The sequence below is a fragment of the Agelaius phoeniceus genome, chromosome 1, assembly GCF_051311805.1.
Source record: "Agelaius phoeniceus isolate bAgePho1 chromosome 1, bAgePho1.hap1, whole genome shotgun sequence".
In the NCBI taxonomy this organism is placed as follows: Eukaryota; Metazoa; Chordata; class Aves; order Passeriformes; family Icteridae; genus Agelaius; species Agelaius phoeniceus.
The window spans coordinates 80,328,005-80,353,114 of record NC_135265.1 but is presented as its reverse complement, the minus strand read 5'-3'; the positions used below and the strand labels follow the sequence as shown (position 1 = coordinate 80,353,114).

The 25,110-nt window shown below is 36.5% G+C and overlaps 1 protein-coding gene across 5 annotated transcripts in view; it reads right to left on the bottom strand.

Moving 5' to 3' along the window:
• Positions 1-25,110, bottom strand: part of DNAH5 (dynein axonemal heavy chain 5) — a 134,771-nt gene that overhangs the window by 82,994 nt on the left and 26,667 nt on the right. For 3 of the 5 annotated variants that reach the window (XM_077182137.1, XM_077182149.1, XM_077182157.1), the window contains exons 4-18: positions 21,590-21,753; positions 20,950-21,162; positions 20,259-20,396; positions 19,484-19,660; positions 18,601-18,714; positions 17,278-17,385; positions 16,484-16,606; positions 14,453-14,668; positions 12,119-12,226; positions 11,351-11,436; positions 10,264-10,588; positions 6,205-6,411; positions 4,351-4,522; positions 2,796-2,941; positions 193-355 (exon numbers count right to left, since the gene is read on the bottom strand). In XM_077182137.1, coding sequence (XP_077038252.1) covers positions 193-355; positions 2,796-2,941; positions 4,351-4,522; positions 6,205-6,411; positions 10,264-10,588; positions 11,351-11,436; positions 12,119-12,226; positions 14,453-14,668; positions 16,484-16,606; positions 17,278-17,385; positions 18,601-18,714; positions 19,484-19,660; positions 20,259-20,396; positions 20,950-21,162; positions 21,590-21,753 — 2,460 coding nt within the window. The remainder of the gene's footprint in view (positions 1-192; positions 356-2,795; positions 2,942-4,350; positions 4,523-6,204; positions 6,412-10,263; positions 10,589-11,350; positions 11,437-12,118; positions 12,227-14,452; positions 14,669-16,483; positions 16,607-17,277; positions 17,386-18,600; positions 18,715-19,483; positions 19,661-20,258; positions 20,397-20,949; positions 21,163-21,589; positions 21,754-25,110) is intronic. The other 2 variants (XM_077182145.1, XM_077182163.1) reach the window with 1 other exon arrangement.

Genomic DNA, 25,110 nt, shown 5'->3' with positions numbered 1-25,110 from the left:
AGATAAATAATACTGACCTAGTCTGTAGATGACAAATGATTGCTAGATTATTCATTATCCAGGCAAATCCAAAAGTCTTTAGACATTAGATGCTATTCAGTACTTCAGTCACCTAAGCTACAATGTCCCCCAACAAAAATTATCAGCATGAAAAAGAAACAAACACCAAGGAATACAATACATTCTTCTTACCTGTATTTTTGTCCTTTTTTTCACCACTGGGTACAACTGACTTCTCACCTTCTTTACTGACCTGTTCCTCGGTGTCAAGTAACATGTTTATCAGATCATTAGCAGCAGCTTCCACCAGTGAGCTTTTTAAGTGTAAAGTTTGAGAACCTTTTATACAGAGCTCCTGTTACCAAACCAAAACAATATGCACTTATTGTCACAATTCTCACGTCAATTTCACAGTCACAGCAGCCTTTATTAACACAAATGTCAAGGCCTAAGATTTGTGAAAAATCAAATATATATACAACAATAATTATAAATTCGTTTGTTCCAAAACACAAGATCAACGATAGATCAACAAAGCATTATAAATGTCTTTCAATATTGTTTTGGCTTCTTTCTCAAATCACATGATTCATTAGTTGATATCATTAATCAATCTCTATAATGCTTAGTTTCACTAAAAGGCTCCCAAAAGCAATAGCTTCTTAATTTTCTTAACTTTCCAATGTAGGAGATTTAACACTTCTTTTAATCATTGCCAGTTTACATTAATTGGCTGTGCCATAATGAGTATTAGCCAATCATATTTCCCATATACAGCTAAAAAGAAGATCAAAGCTACACAAGATGTATTTATTATTAAAACAAACACTAAAATTATCAACTAGAGAGAGAAGAAATCAAAGAATGAGATTAAATAAATTGAGAAATTAATTACAGTACTATGCATGTTTTTTCTCCCATACTTATAATAAAATCAATCAAGTATGCTTCAGCTAACTATAATTTTTACCAGCAAATGGCCTTTTCATATTTTACTTCTTTGGTATCTTATATTTCAGTCAGCTTAAACAAAAATGACCACCTTTGTTTAATTAAAAATCAATAATTGGAAATATTCAGATATTTCCAAATTTTAAGATAACCTTTGGGCTTCTTTATGGTTCTGTTGAGTTGAGAGAGAAGGCAGATGTGACTTGTAATATCACAGCAACACTAAACAAAGTACTCTGGGATTTTTCTTCTGGGTAATTATTTTTGTTGCAGCAATTACTTTAGAAACTTAGACACCTGTTAGGTGGCAAAAGTTATTTCTAGTCCCCTCTAATTAAAAATTACAGTAAGCTTACAAATTGTTACTATTTTCATTGTACCCATAACTGGGGTTCTTATACCACTTACTCTGCTAACTCAACTCAATTGGTCATTGTAATTGCTGTGTATGTGTAATTGCTATGTAGCAGTTCAAGTTTTCAAGTTACCATAGTGTTCAGAGAAGATTTTGTGCTCGCTCTCACATATTTTTACCTTACTGAATATACATTTTAATACCTGCCCAATCAGGAAGGTAGCAGCAGGATCAAGAAAAAAACTATGTATTGTGATGCTCACAAACTGCTACTCATTCCATATAATATTATTTTAAACTTTGCTCTGTATTTAACAACAAGGTGAGTTGTTACAAAGGCAAAAGAGTTAAAAACACTAAGACAATCAAAAATATAATTTGTAATAGTTATTACTACAAGAGAAAAGAAATGGGGATTATGTACTTGATTTACTACAGTCTTTCTCAAACCAAATTTTATTTCAGGAGAAAACACATTAGACATTACAAACTAAAACGCAATACCTTACCATTGCCTCACAAAATATTCTGACATAATAATGACCTTAATCAGTTTTCTAACCAACAATTTACATGTTTATAGTTAATTACCCTCAACATAAAAGTATTTTGATGGGGTGAAGGAAGGGTGTTTTCCCAGAACACCTTCACCCAGGTACTCCTGCATATATTTTGCACATCCCATTACCAACTCAGGAGAGTTTGAAATACCCATTACACAATCCTTTCCATAGTATTTACTCTCCTCAGGCAATTGCTGGAGAATTCCCTTATTTAAACAGGAATTATGACCAAAAAAAAAAAAAAAGATACTATCATAGAGGTAAAATTTTTGAGTGATATGAAAGCATAAAAGAAATATTATTCACTATCTGGCTTGATATTAATAATGAATAGAATAGAACATCTCAGCTCAGATCTCTTTGCATTTGGTACTTTTGTTCCTTTTTAAGATTCCAGCCAAGCAAGTGGGGATTTCCATTGTATCCCATGTATGCTTCATTAATTCTGCATTCAGAGTTTTTTGTCACAGACATCTTTTACAAAAAATCCTTTCCTTAGGATTTTTCCTCCTGAGAAGCTGAGAGGCCTCAGGAACAACATGCAAACAATGGTTATCTGCTGCTGTGGAATGCAACAGGTAGATCTGTGATTGGTCTCATGTGGTTGTTTATAATTAATGGCCAATCACAGTCAGCTGGCTCGGACTCTCTTTCCGAGCCACAAGCCTTTGTTATCATTCTTTCTTTTTCTATTCTTAGCTAGCCTTCTGATGAAATCCTTTCTTCTATTCTTTTAGTATAGTTTTAATATGATATATATCATAAAATAATAAATCAAGCCTTCTGAAACATGGAGTCAGATCCTCATCTCTTCGCTCATCCTCGGACCCCTGTGAACACGGTCACAGTTTTTTATCTCATAAAAAAGAAAAATTTTTAAACTCAAAATCATCAATCTTTTCTTCATGAAACTTTTATCTACTAACCTTAGTCTTTTGAAGAAATTCCTCACAGCTCTGTGGTTTATCTTCTGGCAACATACAGAGTGGCACTCTATTCATTTCTTGAAGGACAGCATCAATACGAAATTCAACCAAGTCATTCACTTGATCAAGCAATAACTCCAGCCCAGCTTTTGAAGAAAACAGAAGATTCAAGACAAGCTTAAAAGTTCAAATTAATGGCCTTTGAAGAGTCCGTCAGTGTTGCTTTACCTCAACAAACAAGAGTGTTATCAAACAACCCAGAGTATCATTTTACCTCAACAAACTATCATATTCAACTGTATATGAATTCTGCACCTTAACCAATTTACTCCAAACATCTAAACTTTTATGGCAAGCTTCACCATAAGAACCATAATTAACTTTTTGCATAACAGGTACTTACCTAGCATATGCTATCTACATGCTAAAAGATAACTATAATATTATATAAATATAAACTATTGTACAAATATATATCACATAGCTTTTTACATAAAATACAGAATATATTATAAATGTATATAAGATTAACTTAAAGGATATGTATTTCAAACATGAAGACATTAACATTTAATTGAGTGCCAACAGTGTTTCATCTTCTCCGATAGCTTGAACAAGTTACAACTTAGAGAATCTACTGCAAACAGTAACTTTCAGCAAATAAAATCTCTATGCTTCAAACAAATGTTAGAGGCCAAATAGCTAACAATAGTTAACAGAAAACAATCACTAGAATTTTAAAAGTTTAATAGCAATCTGCTCTCAATGCTGAAGCTGAAATAGCAGCTTCAGGTGCTACTTAAGGTGCCTGATCCAGACTCAAATTTCTTTTATTATTCAAAATTAAATTAAGCATAATGTCAGGCTAGCATCCAAAATGCACTTTAATCTGCCATTTCAACTGAAGAAAATTTTCACTATAACTACTTATTGCAATTTCAAGAAACAAAATCTGTTAGCTGTATTAATTAGGCTGAAGAAAAAGGAATTTGCTATGAGAAAAAAACCACATCTCAGTACAACATTGTGATAATCTTTTGAAAACACTACAAGCTCATCTGTTTTCTAAAGCTGTTGTTCAAGATGCATGTGCATTAGTTTTAAAGAGATTGATGTTTAAAAAAAATTAATATGAAATGCTATTGAGCAATGACAGTGCCAACTGAGTCAGTGTTTTATTCCTTGAGAAGTTGTTTTGTACATTATAGAAACAAAAAAGCAGGACTAGGAAAAGTCTGAAACCTAGGAACTCTTCTTAAAAGTAGATATCATTCTTTAAATTCAGAATACACTGGGCCTTTTGCACCGTACTTTATGTTTGGTGTAATCCCAACTGCCTAACATATACATTAGTAAATATTTGATGAACATACAAGACAAAAAGAAGGTGGTGTTATAAAACAAATGTTTCATGAAATACAGAACAGGTGAAAATTCTGATATCTTTTATATATAAATCAATTAAGTGCAAATCATGTAGAGAACTGTAATCTCATAACCTGCATATGTATAGAACAAATAACCAGAAGTTAATGGAAGGAGGCAAGTAACCTACCTAGCTTAGAAAAAACTGTATTAATGTATTTCTCAATATTCAAGGATGTCCAGGTCAGTACCATTAGACCTGGCTGGATAGCATCATCTACAATTACTAATCGAGGAGCCATCAGTTGTTCAAAAGGGTATTGTATTTTCAGTTTAATTCTTTTGTATTCTGCCAACATAACCTGAAATAAATAATGAAAATTTTAGTTAATATACAGTGATTTGAACCTCTTCATGTACACACATTTATTACTTAAACTAAGAAAATTCATCTGTATGCACATTACTGAAATTCTTAAGAAGTTATAATTAACTGCTTGGGAAAGGTTTTCATTATTTTTTGCAGAAGTTCACTATTTCTTGCTCTTTATATCTCTACATACATTTGTTTCTCTGTGTGAAGCACTACTTCACACAGAAACCAATCTTTGATAGCACTGGTGCTGTGGTGGAGTTAATTTCTTTCTCAGTGACTCACATGATGCCATGTTTTAGATTTGTGACCACAACTGTGTTATTAACACACTGATATTTTGGGTATTGCTAAACAGCGTTCATACAGCACTGAGTCCTTTTCTGCTTCTCACACTACTCTGCTGGTGACTGGGGACACACAAGACACTGGTAAAGAATGTGGCCAGGACCCCAACTGATTAATGGGATCCCATACCTATGACATTGTGCTTAAAAATGAAAGTTGGGAGAAGAAGGAGGGAGGGGGACACTCAGAGCTATGGTGTTTGTCTTCCTAAGCAGCTGTGATACTGCCTAGTTTTAACAGATTAATTCCTTATTTTTTTCCCTTGTGCATGCACCTCTTGCCTTCCCTATTAAATTGTCTTCATCTCAACTCACATGTTTTATATTTTAACCTTCAGATTCTCTCCCCCATTCCAAGGAGGGGAGTAAGGGAGCAGCTGTGTGACATTTGGTTGCCTACTGGGTTTAAACCACATAACAGAAAAATCTTGCAAATTTCAGTTGGTAAATGAGTGTTACAGAAGACAAAAAGCCCAAGGAAGACCTTCTAGGTGAACTTTCCAGCAATTCTAGTAAGATCAGCCTTACCAAAACTATATTATACTATTTTCTTTCTAATACCTCTTTAACCCACTGATTTAGTTTCATATGTTTGGCAATAACATTACAACTTAAAGTCATAAAAACTTGATTACTTAGGGGTTTTTTATTTATTTAAGAGTAGACCTTTGACTACTATAAAGTCATTTGACTGCTATAAACTTATAAAGATATAGGTTTCTGGACATCTATTTTTGAATTCCCATCTTGAGTCACTGAGAATCTTGTCTGTTCATAGGCAGATGAAATGATCTGAAGGACTTAAAAGACAAGAGAAAGGGAAGTTTCACTGCTTTTTAAACTGTTCCACAGGCATCTGTGTAAAACACCAGTGCCAGAAAAACACAAAAAAGGCTGCTGCTTGCTGCATGCTTTACACTTTTAAAAAGTGGGCCACTTGTTTCTCCCTCTCAGGTATTCTCTCAAAACAAAATGCTGACTAATGTTGACTTCATTATTGGATAAGAGATAAATTGCTTATCATTTAGAAAGCAAGCAACAGCACTAGGCATTTTGTAAGCTTCCTTTCCTCCCCATTCTCATCTCTGCCCCACACTCTGCAGAGCTTCCCCAAACCCAAGCATCTGTGAAGTAATTTCACAGAAAACATAAAGCCAAGAACATTTTTTAAGTGCCTCAGGACAATCATACAAATAAGAAAACAGATTTGCAGATGTTTTCTTAGTGCATAATTGTCGATCTTCATTTATCCTCTTCCATATGTATAGAAGCCAGGCATCTTAATGTACAGCATACATACATAAAATAACAAATGTAAACCCACATGCAAATTGTTGACAATCTTCTTGTACCAGCCTCTCTGCTGTTGAATAACACTTGCAAATGGTGGAATTTCAAGGCACATGCGAGCCATGCAGTCTGTTTCTCTGATTAAAGTTAATATTTGAGGGTCAAAATTCACAAATAATTCTCCTGTTTCTGGAGCTTTTACCAAGAGAGTTGCTTGAAGTCCTCTTTTAGTTAATTCAATCTGCAGGAAATAAAGTCATCATTCCAATCAGACAAGACACTACAACAAAATACTTAGGTTTGCATATAAATGTCACTTTTGCATATACTAAAATCAGGTACTGCTGACAAAGGTTGATACATAATACAAATTCAAAACCAAAATTTATTAACACAATGTCTATGGACTCAAATGCTTAATAATCTAACTGCTATTTATCTAACAGATATTCGCATGTTGAGTCTTGGATGTTATAAGCTGCATTCCACAGTCCAAAATCAAATCAGAGCCATAGATTTTCTGGCTTCAACCATCTTAAATCTTAACCCTCATCTCCTTAGAACTTATTGCATATTCTGCAATAAGGCTGCACATAACTTCCTCAATGAATTAAATTATTCTTGGATAACCTCTTCACATATCATTTGAATCAACTTATCCCCATTTCTCCTTTTGCTTGTTTTTCAATAGCTAAGAGACATACCAATCATAATGGTACTGATAATTATAACCAACACCAGGGCAAATCTTTTAAAATACTAAAATGAATGGTTATTATAGATTTTTTTAAAATTCTTAAAAGCAAAGTATAATCACACAATTTAACTGGCTTATTTAAATATTAGAAGACCATTTGATCTCTATGTGATTACAAAGGACAGCATTCCTTAGACCACCACACACTGAAAATTTGGCTGACACCAAAAAGCAATCCTGCCTTAGGCAGGCAAATTTTTCCTACATTAAAAAATTTGCTGCTATTCTTTTTTTCCAGTTGTCCTTGGTTGATGTAACTTTATTGTTCTTTATTCACTCCTCAAATTTCATCTATCACATTACATTGAGATGTAGCATATTCTATGCCATAGTTTCAGAACCCATTGATATCTTCAGTGCACTTTTTTCTTTTTCTATGGAACACAGAAAATTTGCATGACTTTTCAATGTCTAAAATATAGTTGAGCATACTGCTTGCTTCAGCAATATTATGTACTATCAAGACATTTTACACAGCATTTTTCAAGAAATAATCTAATCAATTTTTGTGAATGAAGATGTCATGCTCTATCCACTATCATCAGTCTTCCAAGAAAAAAAAAATGTTCAATGGCTTTAAAGAGAAGCTGGTTTTTTTTCTGTAAAGTTCAACAGCAAATCTGACTGTACTCGTTTTTGAGCTTCATCCTCATTATTCCCACTCTCAAGTCTTCCTTTCCTGTTTATAATTTTCTTCTCAAGCAGTTTTCATTGTTAAGGTAACAGAAAATGGCAATGGAAATAAGGGGTACATTGAAGGCAGAAATTTTACACGGCCAAATAATTATAATAAATTTTACAATTCCAAGTAATTTATTATTTTAATATGTCCAAGTTGAACACCATTTGCTATTAAAAAAAAAAAACCAAAAACAAAAAAAACCCCTTGAATTAACATGATGTTAACCATCCATTAACAAGTAGAAAAAAATAGGGGCAAAAATGTTCAGAAATGACAGAAGGTGACACTAAGCTTAACATTTACATTGTACAGAAGAATAAAAAGTAGTAGGAGCGGGAGCCCTATTTGTGTTGGATTTGTATTCCCCACAGGACACTTGCCCCTCTCGTGTTTTTTTCTTTTGTTTTTTTTTCTCTTGTTCAGGAGTAGAGCAGGAGCTCCACCTTGTGTTCTGTGGCACTCATGTCCACACCCGTGTGCACTCTTCTTGCCTCGAGAGCAAAAGCTGGGCCTGAGTTCCAAAAACAACTGGCAAATGCATTGACAGGCATCACACTACCTTCAAAACCACAATCCGGAGATTCTGATCCTTCTTTTTCAGCTTTGCAAGGCTGAGGCCAATTTTTCAATAAGATGTTTTTTGACAAGGCAGCAAAGAAACTGGAGGTGAAAAATATGCCAAAACAATAGCAGAAACTTACGGAGATTTTGAGGCTTTAAAGTAACCCCTGCAGAAGCCATCTGATAATATAAAGGTAGTCAGAGGTTCTATGTACAAAACCCAAGATGGTAAAATGAGTCAAATGAGATTTAGAATTTAAGGTAAACCATGCTCTGAAGAATATTCAGGCTACCAAGTGTTCTGCCTGTAAGGCCGCAAACAACTCATTCAACGAGACATGTAAAAAGGGCTTATGGTTGTTCATGTACTCAGAGTTACACACATGGGAGAAACACTGACCAGGTATTCTCAAGAGATCAAAACAGCAAAAAAGACCTTACTGGCAACTTTAGAAAATCACAGAAATTTGGAAAAAAGTTTAGTACCATATTCAGTCAACATAAAACACTTCTCAAAGCATTAACTTGGCCCATCCAACTTCCCTAACTCTAAGCCCACTTGATTTTAAGTTACTCCAAAAATTCCAAGAGGGAATTAGAAGAAGAAAGATAAAGAAAGACATAAAATATATAGATTAGCACACATGTAGCCATCAATTCCTGGGTTCCAGCAGTGTTCATAGAGAAATTCCAAGAGAAGGCAGAGTCAAGACATAAGATAGCTTCATATTCAGCTTTAAATACCCTTTGTCTTTCCTAGGCCCTTCCCCTGGGTGGGACTTCCAGTCATTTGGCCACTCAGGAGCTGGGTTAGGGGCTCCAGAGGTGGGTGTGGATCAGTGCCTCTGGTGTGCCAGGGATTGGCAGGCAATGCAGGGCCAGGATACAGGCCCTAGGGGTAAGGTACACTGTACCCCACTTGCACCTTCCCCCACACACATGTATCCCAAAATTGTCAGTAGGAAATTAAATTACTTTGAACTGGTTCTGATTGGGTTAATTTGCTCTGTTGACATTTAATTTCCTTCACAGCAGCTTACGTGGTGTCATCAGATTTGTTATCAAAACAAAGCTGATAACATAACACACAGATGTTTCAGTTGAGCAGTGCTTGCACAGCATTAAGGCCTTCTCTTGTTCTCACTCTGTCCACACAGTGAAAATGTTGGGGGTGGGAGTGGGGATGAAGTGTGCAAAAGAGGCTGTGAGGGGACAAAACCAGGCAGATGTCATGAAATAACAAAAGGATGTTACAAAATAAGCAAAGGGATATTCCTTGCCATATAACATCATGCTCAGCAATAAAAAGGGAAAGGCAGGGGTTGAAGGGGTTAGCCACCCTCTGCTCTGGAATTAATTAGACATTGTTTGACCCACAGGAGATGGTGAGAAATTGCCTCTGCAGCCCTTTTTTCCCCCCTTTCTTTCTCCATTTCTCCTTCACTAACTAAACAACTCACTAGACCCACAAGTTTTCTTGCTTTTGCTTTCCCTTTCCTCTTCCCTGTCTCACTGGGGGTGCATGGGGGGAAGTGAATGAGCATTTGTGTGGTGCTTAGCTGCCTATTAGGTTTAACCCACAACTGGCTCAAAGCCCCCTTGTGCACTGAGTACACTATTATCTGTTCACACTGGATGCTTTTGACATGTATATTTACAGAGTGTACCCATAGATTATCACTCAAAATTCATTTTGTCCAGACCAGAGGAAACCTCTGTGTCTGCTTTCACTTTTGGCCAACCAGCTGACAAAACTCCTCTCCCCAGACATGATGATCTTGCACCAGTCAGAGGAATGTGGCAGAGACAGAGGGGCAGCTAAGCCTACCACTGGATAGTCATTATATGGTTTTTTCCTAACTTCTTAGTTATAATGAAAGGTCTTTCAGTTGTTCCTAGAATCAGCTACAAGTACTACAGGCCCTATTTTTTTAACAGGAACACTTTTTTGTAAAATAACTTTTCTTATTCCATCCCTCACTTGAGAGTCATCATAAGTCAGGTTAAGCATACCTGACTACTGCTACTAAGCAGGGATAACACCTTTTTTTTTTTTCTTTAAGGAATACCTTAATCAAAATCAGCTGGCTTACCTGCTGAAGCCACTCCCTGTGGTAGATGACCTCAAATTTCATAAGAACTTTTGCTACTTTGTTGTAATTGCGTATTATGCTCTTGCCATCTGGTGTTTGTAGAACTGCTGGATGTCTCTGGAAAGTCTCCATGGGCTCCTTGATCCTATGGAACAGGTGACGTGCCCACAAGATCTTGCCAGCTATTGGAGGCAGATTACGAGCCAGTGGAGGGTCCTTCTTGTGCCTAGTGTAGATCTTACAGACTGTTTCTATGTCATGGCCATAGTTTTGAAATATTTTCTGATACTTTTCGTCAATGCCAAGATTCGGGATTTGCAATCTGCTTAGAAAAATAATGAAAAAACTCCTTCAACACTTCTGAAATATTCCTAATGCATTGTTGGAAAACAGTTGTTCCAGATTCCCTTGCATGCTTTAGAAAATAACTACTTTGGCAGCAGAGTTCTCAGCTTGAACAAATGCTGTCACAACCTGAATCCAAGCAACAAAGATTTAGACCAGACGATAAAAGTTTCCAAGTAAGCCTACACATTTTCTGTTTTGTCACTGTTTTCAAACACTGGGCTGAAATTATGTGCAGCAAACTGTAACCAATTCACCACTAGCTGTCTATTCTATTAAACAGATTATAATACAAAAACTGACAGAATAAAGAGTGAGGCTGTTTTGCAACGATGTTAATTTATAAAGACAAATCTCACTGTTTCTTAATAAAAGCATTTTGCTCTCTTCTGACTGCATTGTGGTAACAAATTTAATGCCATTGTTCGAGCACAAAGCTAAGGCAAATATGCTAACAGACAAAGCTTTCCTGTACTTAAGCTAATTTTGAAAGATGAAGTTCAAAGTCCACTTATATTTTGCAGTTTCTGATACAAAAAATATGGCTTTTATTCATTCAAGCTACTAAGACAACTCTTAACAGGGCTGAACAGCTGAGAGTAAAGAGGTTGAGTTTGGTTTTGTTTGTATTTAAGAAAATGCCTCCTGCTCTCCTCTCCCTCCCCCTTGCCCTTTCCACCATCCTCAAGGTTCTATTTCCATTGCCTGGCAGAGTTTCAGCAATCTAAATAGGACATATTACCTTTCAAATTTCTGCAACATACTCAGTGCCCTTTCAGTGTTCAGAATACTTTCAAAGGTCATGTCCATGAACTTCCTTAATTGATCCTGAAGAAGAGTAAATAATTCTACATCAGATAAGTCCCTAAAACACACATCAGATATGCCAAGTATTATTTGACAGGGTTTAACACGCAATATATTAGAAGATAATTTGTTTATGTGAAACTAATCTCAATAAGTATTATTTTTTCCCTTTATTTCTTCCCACAATAATTCAACAAAACACAGCCAACTTGCAAGGCATTTTCTTTCCAAGTTCCCTCTGTGGCTCTGCAACCAGCAAAAGCTTCTGTACCCTCCAATGTTTCACCATGTTGAGAGGCCTCAAAGAATGCTTGCTTACCTCTCTGGCAACCAAAGCAAGACAAGATTTTTTTTTTCTTCTGCATATACCCTTTCATTTCCCCAGCTCATGATTTCAGAACTATTGGAAAGTTAATTATCTGACTTATTTGTACTACGCTCCTATTCACTCAATGAAATCACCCATTTTTGTTATTCTTGCAGTATACAGTAATGAAAAATCCTTTTGTTGGAGGCCCTCAATGGTCCATTCCATTAAACTGGTCTGAAAAATAGTAAATGGAAGCTTCAAAGTGGAAATATATTGGAATAATTTTTCAATTTCAGAATACAAACTCTGACATTTGCATATTTTTTGTGGTAACTCAGAGCAGATAATAAGGATTCCTCAATAAATTAAATTATTTTGTATCATAAAACCTACATGAAGGTCATTTATGTCTCTGCAAAACTCTTCATAGTCTTGGTCAAAATCAGTCTTCCGCTGATCCAAGAAATCATAATGCTTATTCTTCATATTGTCAACAATGCTCTAAACAATTTCACAGAAAAAGAAAATTATTACCAAAAAATGTCTCATGAAAAAGACTTACCACACCAAACATTTAGCACAACAGGCTGTGCATGTTCACATTTTACCTTTGCTAATAGCTCCCAGTGCTTCCTGAGCAATATAAGCAAACTCCTTAAAAGAAATATTTGCAAGAATCAAGTTGGTGTAATATCTACTCAAATTTCATTTGTATTATTTATTTCTGCTTTAAGTCAATTAGTACTGACAGAAAATTCAGACTTGCTTTCCATCAAAGACATTTTTTACTCATTAAACATTCTGTCATGCAGAAGTACATTTCTATAAAAAACTTGAAATTCAACAGAGAAAAATATTTTCACATCATTATTTTCCATATTTTTAACAGCTGATTCCATATATAAATAGATTATTTAAAAAGCACAGTGAGATGCAGCACATCACCAGCCCACAACTTTATATTCCTGGCTTCTGTTACACAGCTGCTGTCTACACAGATGTAAGTATATCTTAATCAGCATCTCCCTTGAGGTGTACACACAGATAAAGGATTTCTAATGATAAACTACTATTCAACATCCTAGTAGTTTACCACAGTATAACTATGAAACTCAGCATATTTCCAGCTCAGCTGACTTGCATCATTTTGTGGTAAGTCAACTGAAGTTCAGTTTCATTGCATTGCTGTGAATAAAAATTCCATCTTTTCCTTGAACAACAAGCAAATCCTAGATAGGGACTAAGCGTAAAAGCTTAAAGAACAGCAAAATAGTTAACTCCTATTGTAAAAAAAATTTAAGACATATAATCAGTCACATACTAACTATAGCTATGGTCCATGTCAAATACTTCAGTACCTCAGTTTTGTCACTTTAAAAAGAAGTGTGATCCCTTTCCTGCCCTTCATACAACCTAGGCAGAACCTTCCACATAACATTTTTTACCTAAGCATCCTTCATCCTGACACAATTGACTCGAGCTGGGTCTCACACAAAGTTCTTGTTTAAGGACTTGGGTGCTGCAATGGATAATGAGGTGCATCCTTACAAAATTTGCATCACAGCCTGGGCTCATGGTCACTGATGACATCTTTTCAGACACAAATGCCCCAAACAAATTAGATTCCTGTGTTCCAGCCTACCAAAGGACTACCTTCATTGTCATGATCTGAAAATTCTTAGCAACCTGTGTTGCTGAAAAGCCTGGTGGTACAAGCCTGGCTTGGAGAGCAGCTCTTGGAAACAAAATTTAGAGCAGTCCACACCTGTCCTGCCCACATGGAAGAGTCTCGGACTAAGCTATCCTTATAGCTGTGCCCTGGCCAATTCTCAGAAGACTGTAGAACAGAACAAAGCAGAAAACTGGCTACTGTGAAGGATGTATTCAAGGAACCAAAACCCCAGACTACAGAGGGAGTAAATCAAACCAGGAAGGACCACGCAATGGTCACATTTTACACTACAGTTATTTCACTAAAGCACACTGATTGACTCCTGACCATAAAAAAGAGGCAAAGGACAGAGTAAAACAAACTAGAATTACATATTTGCCTGTACAGACACTGAATCATATACCATCTCAAAAATCTGTCTATAAAGTCCACACATTGAAACCTTCTGATTTATTTCAATATTTAAAGGCACCATAATTATGATACTGCACTAATAAAGTTACACAAAAAAGTAAGCTAACTCAGGCTCAGTAAAAGCAGGAAAGACTCCATTTGGTAGAAAAGAAAGCTCTCTGAGAAAGAAGGAAGGAAAAGAGCACAACTTAACATATTTATGTTCTTAAAAGATCTTGTTACTCAAGTCACACTTCTCTTAAAAACAAAAAGAAAAAAAACTGCATAGTAATACTAATGAACAAAGGGGCACTCACAGCTAGCCCAACATTTGTAGAGATGGAAATGTAGCACATCTCACTTTTTATCGTGATCATAGCACAACACCGTGCTCCCATTACTCCTGTTACAAAGTCACCCCACTTGGTTGCTTTTTTTCAATCAGCTTTGATTTTAGCATACTTCTTTCACATGACCACTGGCACCTTTTCTTTCATCTTGTTTGCTCATTTCCCCAGTAATCACATACTTACGTTGCTATTATCTAGTAATTTTAGCACAATTAAAGAGTTAATTTCTCTCAATAAACACTTCCCAAATTTTCATATTTTCTCATAAAGGTTCAAGTTAGACTGACCCAATATATAAAATCTAATGTGTACCTGATATTTTGTGATCATTCCTTCCAGTCCCTCTATCTTAGATTCCTGTAGAACTGAGTAGGTTCTCATAGTATTGAAAACATCTATTATCTTTACTAGACGACGATGAAAGGCTTCAAATTTTCCAAATATATACATCTCACTAAAATCAAATTGTCTTTCAGTTGGATTTTCTTCCAAATTCTCTTTTATCTTGTGGAAGCAATTTTGATACTCCTTAGAACAAGGAATTTTAAAGAATGTCAAGCATATAACAAAAGGTACTATCTTTAGCTAGAACAAAATTTACACAGGTATTATCCTAATCTGATTGCAAGTAGGAGTTTCATCAATAAACAATCATGAACACTATAAAGAGAATAACAGAATTTGCCTCTGAAAACTAACCTATCGAAGCTATTACAGGATTACACACTTCATCAAATGACCAAACTGCACATGTATGTAATTGTATATATCCTTAGCTAGCAAGAAATTCTGTTCCCTCCATTTCATAGCAGGGTTTGATGTGTTTACTGAATAACCAAGATGACAGCCCAGTTTCTAGAGATTGAAAATGTTTGCATGCTGAGCAGTTTTACTGAGTAATCAAGGTTCAAAAATCCCTTTCAAGAACAAATTACATCCTGAAGTTTTAATGCTGCTCCATAACAGCATCCACTTTTCATCCTGAATTCATAACAAGGCACAAACCTTACTTCAAACTTGCTAAATTCTTCCCAAAGTCAAAGTACATAGTCAACAGATTTTCTTAAAATGGTTTCTTTCAATAGTGGTTCTCTTTATAATAAAATGTTAATTCTTTTTATCACATTTATGTATGAATATCCTCACTTGGAGGTATCAATACAAAGGGTCTAGATTTTGCTATGTTATTCCTGATTCAAATTTTATATTTTAATCTATTGAATTTCTGAAAGTTTCTGGAACTTATAAGACTCAAATGAATACCTCATTTTTCTACATATTTTCATGCAGCAACTGGACAATTTGATAGAAAAAGACAAGTTTAGTGCTCATTGCTGATAGTAAGATGTCATACAAATTTATACTAATTTATGCTAGAACTAGGCAAGATTTGTTGCTTCAGGAGGTATTAGGATGAAGCTCTAGTCCTGCCAGCACATATTGGGAATGAATAAAAATAATGCAGAGAGCCTATATGAAGCTCCCAATATGTACAGGGATATTACAAAAGACAGACAGGCTCTTCTTTACAGTTACACATGGACAGAAAGCCAAGAAGCAAAGGGCAGAAATTGAAATGGGTGAGGTTCTGACTGGATATAAGGAGAGAATCTTTCATCCCAAGGACAGTCAAACAGTGAAAAAGGATGCCCAAAAAGGCTGTGCAATCTCTCCATCCTTGGAGAACTTCAAGACACGACTGGATAAAGGATTGGGAAACCAAGTTTGATCTCGTACTGCCCTTGCTTTGGCTTTGAGCAGAAGGTTGAACTAGATACCTGCTGAAGACCCTTCCAAGCCAAACTATCCTATAATACTATGCTTTAGGGGAAAAAAAGAACAAAGAAAAATAAAACTAAAAAATTATCACAGAAGTGTATTCAAAAAAAAAAAAAAAAAAACAAAGGCTGTCTTTCTAACAAGTCTAGGTCAACTGAACAGCTGGATTCATCTCAGTTCACTAAATTGCCCGTTCTAAATGTATAGCTTGTCCACACATCTTTGAAATATATTCAGTTTAGTAACTCTCCCTGTTTTAATTTCTAATTCATAACTCTTCACATCAAGTGAGAAGACACTACATAGAGAAACACAGGCATGAAAATCCAAGCAATTCTCTTATAAGCATAGTTAAGATAGACTAAGCATCAAAATTCTGTTTCCAGAAGATCAACAGACCAAATTCCTTGTTAGCTCTAGCATAAACATTCCAGCTCCAGTGGATATTTTTCAGTTAACTCATTTTTCTTCGCTATAACAGTGCTTTCCCACATAAAATTTTCCCATTCCTGCCCTCCTAAATATCACCTTATAGTCTGTTTCGTATATGTTCTTCCCACCTACCTGTTTAAGTCTAATAGCTGCTTGTAGCTTTTCCACAACTCTCTCCTGTGGTTGATCCCAGATGGTAGCTGTGCCGCCATTTGCTATGTAAGATTTACACGCTGTGATCATCTGATTGGTCACCTAAAAGCAGTTTCAACTTTGTGAAAAAAGCAGCATTCTAAGACAAAGCAGGTCTTGCCATTCTCTCTCTCCCATTCCCCTGAGTCTGCTGACCTAAAGCCTGACAAACAGGGATACCAAATACCAGCCACATTGGTAGACTGTCTTCCTTGCAACACCCAGCCTCCAGAACGTGACATAAAAATGCGGTTGGTTAACTGTGCTCTTCCTAAACCTACACATCTTGTACCAACCTAGAGATAGCATTGAAGGCTATAAAGTCATTAGTCTTTGTCTGGTCTGCAAGCCAAGGTAAAATCAAGAGCCCATGAGAGTGTAAATAGTAAAGAATAGGTTGTCCTTTCTATCCATTTTCTTCTTTTTGCAAACATGTGGGGGTTTAAGGGCAATATGAATTTAACATGCTTGGTTCTACAAAAAAATCCCATTGATAACAGGCAAAACTTGTAACAAAAAATTCGTAAACTAAATTGTCCTAAATTTAGGACAAAAAAGTCCTACATTTGAAGTAGTTTATCACTATTTCCAATTCTTTATATGTTCAAAAAGCAGCATTAAAGTGACTGAAGTGCTGTCTCCCCAATTGCTTGGTTCCTTTGTGTTTTCTCTTGTACTCAAGCAACAACACAGAAAAAAATTTGGGAATATTTCTTTTCCTGCTGAGCACCAACCTTCACAAACAGTGAGGAGATCTTTTCAGAAGTGTTGTAATACTGAGAGATACTCTGAATCATTTTAATTGCATTTATGAGTCCTGGAATAGCATCCAGCATGGACACCTGGAAAGAAATACACAGTTTGAACTCTGCTCAGTACCTCTATTACCCCCCATTATCATAATCCATAATTAGTGAATGCAGGAGAATTATGAACATGGCCTTTGGAATGGTTCTGTCCCTGTCTGCATGGGCCTCTCCTGCAGAGCTGCCTGTTCTACATCATTCCCCAAGCTCTACAATTTAATTTCAGGGAAAAATTTTCACTGGAGTCTTGGCTGAAAAAATTCAGATCAGCAAGTGAGATTTGGTAGAAGTAAAGCCCTCTGCAAAAGAACTTTTTCCACAAAAAATATGTTATATGCTCAGTTGCTAAACCTGATGTAAGCTTGCATGTAAAGATAACCCCTTCACCAAGCTTGTTTCTGTTTTTATGGGTATCATAACCCAATAACTTTTCAATAGAGAAACTCAAATAGCAGATTGCAAACACTGAAAGAACACACTGTTCTAATATCACCCAGTAAACGGAAACAAACATGGTTGCCCAGAGCACTCTTTGGAAACAATTTGGTTTTGGAAGAAGCTTCAGAGGAGAGAGAGGAAGCCAGGACAGGTCCAAGTTTTGAGTCTTCATGGCTACCAGTCATATTTCTTTGACTAGCAAGACACATACACAGCCAGTTTCAAAACCAGTTTTAATAAAATCAATTATTTGCCACCTATTTTAGCAGATAATGGGACAAGGAGACTCCTCCAGTCCTGTACTTTAGGGTGGCTGGTTTTGTTTATTGCATGTTATGCTTGCACGATCCTACACATTCTCATTATATAGTATGAGAAGGTAATTTATAATTTTGTCTTAATATTTACATAATCCTATTTATCTTTTCCCAACCCAAGAAGCTGAAAATTGCCCTATAAATGTTAGTCTAATCAGTACTTGGCCACCAAAATAAATACAAAAGTTTGTCTTTATCATAGCATTAGGTTTACTTTTCTTTATTTTTAATCTTAAGGAACTCACTTTCTCCCATAGCACACAATCCAGTCTGTTCATCATAACTAGAGCTTTACAGGTATTATGGTGTGAAAATAACAAGTACTATTTTGTAGCCAGAAACTCCCATTAATCCGCTTTTACCACAACTGCACAAAATCTCAAACTGGAGTTGCATTTGTAAAATTTTTTGTTTCATTTCCAAACTCATCTTACAGAATATATTCATGTTGCTTGTCTCAATACATGTATGTTGAGAATTCAAAAGTTCTGCTTACAGGATCACTATTGTATAATGGGTCATAATATTTTTCCAGAGAATACAGATACTTCACATTATCTTTAGCTTCGTTTGCTGCGTCTGTGATGCGAATATCCAATGCTCGCCACTTCTAAGAACAGAAAGTTGAAAAAAAATAAAAGTATGCATTTGGGAAAAAATGTTTTGAGATCATTTTGGTTTGTCATTAACTTCTAAATGCATTTGAAAGCACAGATCTTTTTTATTTCAGAATTATACTTGTTCACCCAAGAAGGGGTCCTTGTCTTGTTTCAGTAATTTGGCTGTGATCAGACAGCTGGTTTACACCACGCAGCTAAATAGTCAATGGTAGTGCGCAGTCAAGTTGCTGTAAGATATATGAGTTATGGATGTATAATTATGGATTTGTTCCACATCTCATTTTGATGAGACAAGATTTTTTTTTATTTATTTATTTTCTGTTGGTGATGGGACTTTAAATTTGTTATGTCAATGTAAGAAGTTATGATTCCACAAGCAATTTTGACAGGCACTGTAACAACATAAAAATGAGGCTTAAAAAATGGGGAGATTAATTTTTTTGTCATTAAATATCCAGTTCATTAATTCAATATTCTGATTTAATAATTAACTTTTCAAATGTTAAATTATTTATTCCTCTTGAGCCATGTGGATGAAGTACATTATCAGCCTTTAGACTGAGGGGATTCCCAGTCTTTCTCAATAAATTGAACTAGATTTAAACTTTATCTACTCAGGCTAAGGAATAGAGAAGGAAAACAAAAGCCAGAGATGTTTCAATGTTTTCCCCACCAGCACTGTTACATACATTATCAAAATGAGCTAGGGTATAAAGAGCATTTCTAGTATTTATATCTCTCATAATTTAAAATAAAAACCTTCAGCAGTTTGGATTTAGCAGCAGTGAGTACTCCAAGCACTGCCTTCACATCTGGGCTCTTCAGCTGCTCCATAAGGTAGTGGAATTTTGACAATTTCTTTTTCCAATAATCAAGCTCTGCTCGTGGTCCAAGGTCATCTGCTTCTTTTCTCAACTGGTCATTTTCTGCAAGAACCTTTTATCATAAAGTAATGTGAGTGATGCTCATATTTTTTATCTGCAGAGGTAGCATGGATTGATTCTTCTTTTACAAGTGGTATTAACCTCGCCTGATAAATTACTTAACTTAGCCTCCACCTCATATAAGAAATTTGATTTTGCTTGGTCATTTCATTTCCAACTTAAAGAGATTCTCTTGCTTCTGTTCCAAGAACGCTGTTACAGACAGTTACATTTTCTGCAAATCCCCTGCGAAGCATGTTTCAAAGTACAAATGTGACCACTGAGAACAGGGTTCACTCAATTACTGTGTTCTTTTCGTTTTCATTAAATCCATGGGAACTACTAACTGTTTTGTAGTTTATTAACAGGTAATTGTCAAAGACAGGGGACTAAGCTTCCCAAAGTGTGTATCCCATATTAACAAGCAGATAGAAAAAGCTCTCAGTAATATTTCCATTGAGAAGTAAAAGCACACAAAATATACCAGTAGTACTTTAAAATAAAGAGATTGAACTCATCCAAATTTATAGAAAGGCAGCTGTAACAACAACAGGATTAAACTCATCTGCCAAGATGCAGAGGTTATATTTCACATTTGTCCCATATATCACCTGTTCAATTTGTTTGGTCCATTCTCTCATGCAGACTTCTATTTTTTCAAGAACCTCCATGCTGTCAGCAGCCATCAAGTAATCTGAAGGTCCTCTTAGAGTTTTAAGGTCATATGTTTCACATTTCTTCAGGCTGACCTAAAATAAAAGTTTAATAAAAATTAAATGCTGAATGTTCATGACAAATAACCTAGGAACTTTAAAGACTAACTCGTTACCCTCCTTGGGGTATCTCACTTGTTACATATATAAATATATTTATTTATATTTATAAATTAAACTCGAGCCAGAAGTGGGAAATTCTAGAATCCAGAATCTGAAGAATTCACCAACCAGGCAGCTGTGCTCTCATGCCTTTTCCTTCACAAAAGCTGGGTAGAAACTAACAGTTTGTCATACATTAATTTTTCAACATTTAAGAGTGACCACAGCCATTGGGGAGTCAAGAAGTTAATAGCTCTAAAGAACTGGCCCCAGAATAAACAAGAACAGAAGCACCTACAGAACTATTGAAACTACAGATTGAAGCATAATGAGTTACTGATGACAATGAACAGAAGTGTTGGATTATCCTCCAATTTAACAAAAGCAAACTTTATGAGTAATCTACAGCAGCAGTTAATTCAAAAGGTCCAGAGCTAGAGACATTCTACGGCTAACTCACTTTCTATTTCCCACGTGAACATACTACCTTTTCCAACAGACTTTGCTGAGTTCCTGATAGGACACTAACAAATCCTTCAAGGGCGCGAAGGAAGTCCTGCTTAATATTGGGAACTTGCTGAGGTTCAACCCAGCCACGGTCCATAGTCTGTAAGGCTGGAATGAATATTTCTGATATCAACTGCTCAACACTTTTTAATAAGCCATCTCGACCTATATCCATCATATTAAAATTTACTTCCTGTAAAAGAGACAATACAAGGGGTCTTTCACCAGTAAAAACTTAGTTATATACATTTACATATGCACTCTCAAAAGTAAAATAATTTTTGTTTTTCAAATTAATTTGCTAGAATTTTTTGAAATTTAACACCTTAATATTTAGGTATTGACTAATTACTCTGCCATTACAGATTGTCTTAAAGTTTCTTCCTCTGTACCCTTTTTTTCATATCAATGATATACATCAAGTTGCTGCCACAAGATAATATCTTTATTTCCATCCCACTCCCTTTTTGTCCTGGTTCATTTAACCCACCTGTGTGTCCTTTTTACTCATTCCTCCATGTCAAGAGCTGTCAAATTGCCATTTGCTAAGAGCAAATACCCCATCATAAAAACAAATTTTAAACAAGATTATGTACAGAGATGAGCAGTCACTGACTTACTTGATAGATATTCTCAGTTGTGACTGGTTTAGAAAAACTAGATCTAATGAAGAAAATGCATACACCAGTTAAAGCAATGTCTTTTCCCTCTGTCACAAATACTTTCAGTTTCTTCTTCCTGGTCAAATGAGAGTTCATTCCTATTCCTGGAAGGCCAAAGTACTCTACAGATTCAAACAAATAAACAATTAAGACCCATTGATCATTTATTCAAAGAAAAGTTTACTACACAAACAGTTCAGTCATTATTTGTGCCTCACTGCGTCCCAGTCTCCTGGAAGCATCCCACAGAACTATCCACAGAAAGTACGCAGCATTCAGAGTCTTCATGGCACAGTAAGAAATAGTTCATCTAGTTTTGCCATTCTTGCATCAAAAGCCTTTCATTTCTATTCATTTATTTGTTTTTTCTATTCCTTCTAAATAATGGTTCAGGCTCAAGGTCCTTTTATAGGCTCTATCATGCAGCTGTAGATAATGCTCTCTTGCTTGAAAAAGAAAAATTAAAAATCAGAAAATGTAGTGATGCATTTTACCTTAGAGAAGCTATTTTCAACTGTCCTTCCCTAAAAATATGTAAACATAAGGGAAAAAAAAAAGAAAGAAATAGGCTGCTTCTGAAAACAAGGAGAAAGAGGCCACAGCAGCTTCTCTGGGGCAAAAGCAAACAAACAAAAAACAATAAGGGAGTTACAAGGGAGTTCCTCGTTCTTTCTTCTTCCACCAACATGAATATACTGCTCCCATGTTCAGGCTGCTGGCAACACTCGTAAAGGGTCACTAAGAAGAAGCAGTGTCTTTGGGGGTAAAATATTTCTCATATGTTTTGGTCACAATACCTCATGCTACTTGTTACTAGCTTTTCAGCATTACCTCAGAGTAAACTTGCATGCGTACACATCTCAGTGAGGCACTACTACAATAAGATGAAAAAGTAAGTTGTTGATACCAGCAGTTAAAGGACAACATCCAAAAAGTGATAGACCCCTCTGCCCATTTTTTCTTTCAGGTACATGACCATCTGCACCAGGGGTCTCTGTTTTGGATCAGGTGGCCACCATAAGTTCCCTCCCCATCCTTCTGTTCACATCATCTTTCTCCCTTTTTTCACCACAGCTCTAAGTCTCATTTTCATATACCTCAGAATTACAACAAGGGCTCTGTCCCAGCAAAAGACCTGACTCTGTAAATTTTATTAATTTGATGTATTTCCTGCTAATGAACTTGGGCTATCTTTATACTGCAGTAATGTTTCAGTTTTGCATGGTTCTTGGTAGTGAGGGGGCCACAAAGGTCCTTCTGTGAGAAGCTGCTGGAAGCTTCCACCATGTCTGGCAGAGCCAATCCCTGATGGAGATGCTGCTGGCCAAGGCTGGGCCAGTTAGAGATGGTGGTAATACCTCTGTGATAACATATTTGAGATGAAAAGCAAAACAAAGTTTGGGGCGCAGTTTTATATCCAGCCAGAGAAAAGGAGGTGGTGAGAACATGGGGAGGTGCCCATGCTGGAGCAGTGGATGCTGAGAGGGGGGTGTGATCCAGAGAGAGGAGTCCCTGCTTCCGGGCTGGAGCAGCCTGTCCTTGGAGGACTGCACCCTGCAGAAGTGTGACCCATATTGCAGCAGTTTTGGGAGGACTGCTGCTCATGAGATTGGAACCACATTGGAGAAGTTCACAGAGAACTGTCTCCCATGGGAGTGATCCCACAGTCTAACACGGGAAGGACTCCTCTCCCTGAGATGTGAAAGCAAATCTCAGGTGATGAACTGATGAAAATCCCCAGGCCCTCTCTCCCTGCCCTGTCAGTGGGAAGGAGGGAGGGGTTGGGGAAGAAAAGGTGTTTTTAAAGGCTTTTAAAGGGCTTATTTTACTTCTCATTATCCTGCTCTGATTTAGTTGGTAATAAATTCACTTTGTACCTTTACATCGAGCCTGTTTTGCCCTTGGAGTGTTTTCTCCCACTCCTTATCTTAATTCATGAAACCTTCAATAAATTCTCTCCTCTATCCAGTTGTAGCAGGGGAAGGTGAGTGAGCAGCTTTTGTGAGTGCCTGGCATCCGGCCAGGGTCAAAGTGCCACAAGTAATTACAGAGGCAAGACCAGCAAAAGTCATCAGAGTTTTCCCACAATCTGTGGGGGTGAAGTAGGTAGTATAACCTGCAGTCTCTTTAGAAAAGATGTACTCTTACTGAAAAGGGTGCTAGAAGTTTTTAAAATTCATGTCAATAGTGATCTTCAAAACACTGCAAGAAATCAAACTTTTAAATGACACCTTAGGACTCTGAAGTAGATCTTCCTGAACACTGAGATAGTCTCCTGCTCTGCAGAAACACAAAATTCCATGTACACTCCCTTCATGGGATCATCTTCTGCTTTAACACAAATGTTGGTTGATCCACATCAGGGTCAGAAAACCAGCTTGTGTCTGAGGTGGCATAGTAAGCGCCCTTCCCAAGAGGGTGCATGCAATGCCACAAAAATTCACTTAGCTTTAGCAGTTAGTAGCTACCACCACAACTGACATTTTTGCTTTGACAGCCTGTGAACCACAGTCCTAAACAATCAACACAGATAATTCTTTTACAAACTCTGCTCCACCTACAAAGGGAAAATGTACAGCATTTGTAATACTGCAGAATGTACAGCACTTGTAACACTGTCAGAAGTTTTACTGTCTGACAGTATTACAAGTGACTGCACTTACAGCTGTGGGCAAAGTCAGTCTCCAGCCTGCTCACTTAATCCCCACTGTCTTCTCCATCACTACCTTTTGTTTCTTAACTTCTTTTTCCTCCCGTGCATGATGTTCTAGGGACTTTTTCATATTTACCCAATACACTCCTTACTGTGAATTCATTTGAGTTTTGCTTATGTGGTTTTTTCTGCTGTTTTTCATATTGTCTATATTTAGCACCAAGCCCCAAAAGGCTACCAAAATCATACCATACTGTAGTGTGATCTGATTGGTTTGTTGGTGGGCATGGGCAACATTCATTAGATTCCCAGGCTTTGACCCTTGCCTCGCACTCTTTCATACTTTCACCACTTCATCTCAGGCATGTTAAAACTTGCTCCTCAGATTTCTAAGTTAGTGATTGGGTTTGTGTTCTCATTTAACTGTGTTCCTATGTGTATTGTGAAGCTTTTTTTTTAAAGTTGCTTATATAATATTAAATAGTCTTTTCATCCCTTTTAGATATATACAGATTTACTGAAGAAAATGGACACATATATATACTGAAAACACATGAAATTTAAATCCATATTTGTACACTCATCTAGGTATATGTTTACCTATGTATAAACACATTTATACAGCTAAGCATAGATAATTTTACAGGGCTGTTCATGTAGATCCAAGGTAGTCAAGCGGTGTGAGCTTCCACCAGCCAGTCACAGGCTCTGATAGGTCACAGAGCACCTGGCTGGTCCCAACAGCAGCGCACTGGAGGCTCTGGGAGAGGAGACATGGGCAAAAGGAGGATGTCCTTGTCACAGGGGTCCTGAGCTACCTCCAGGG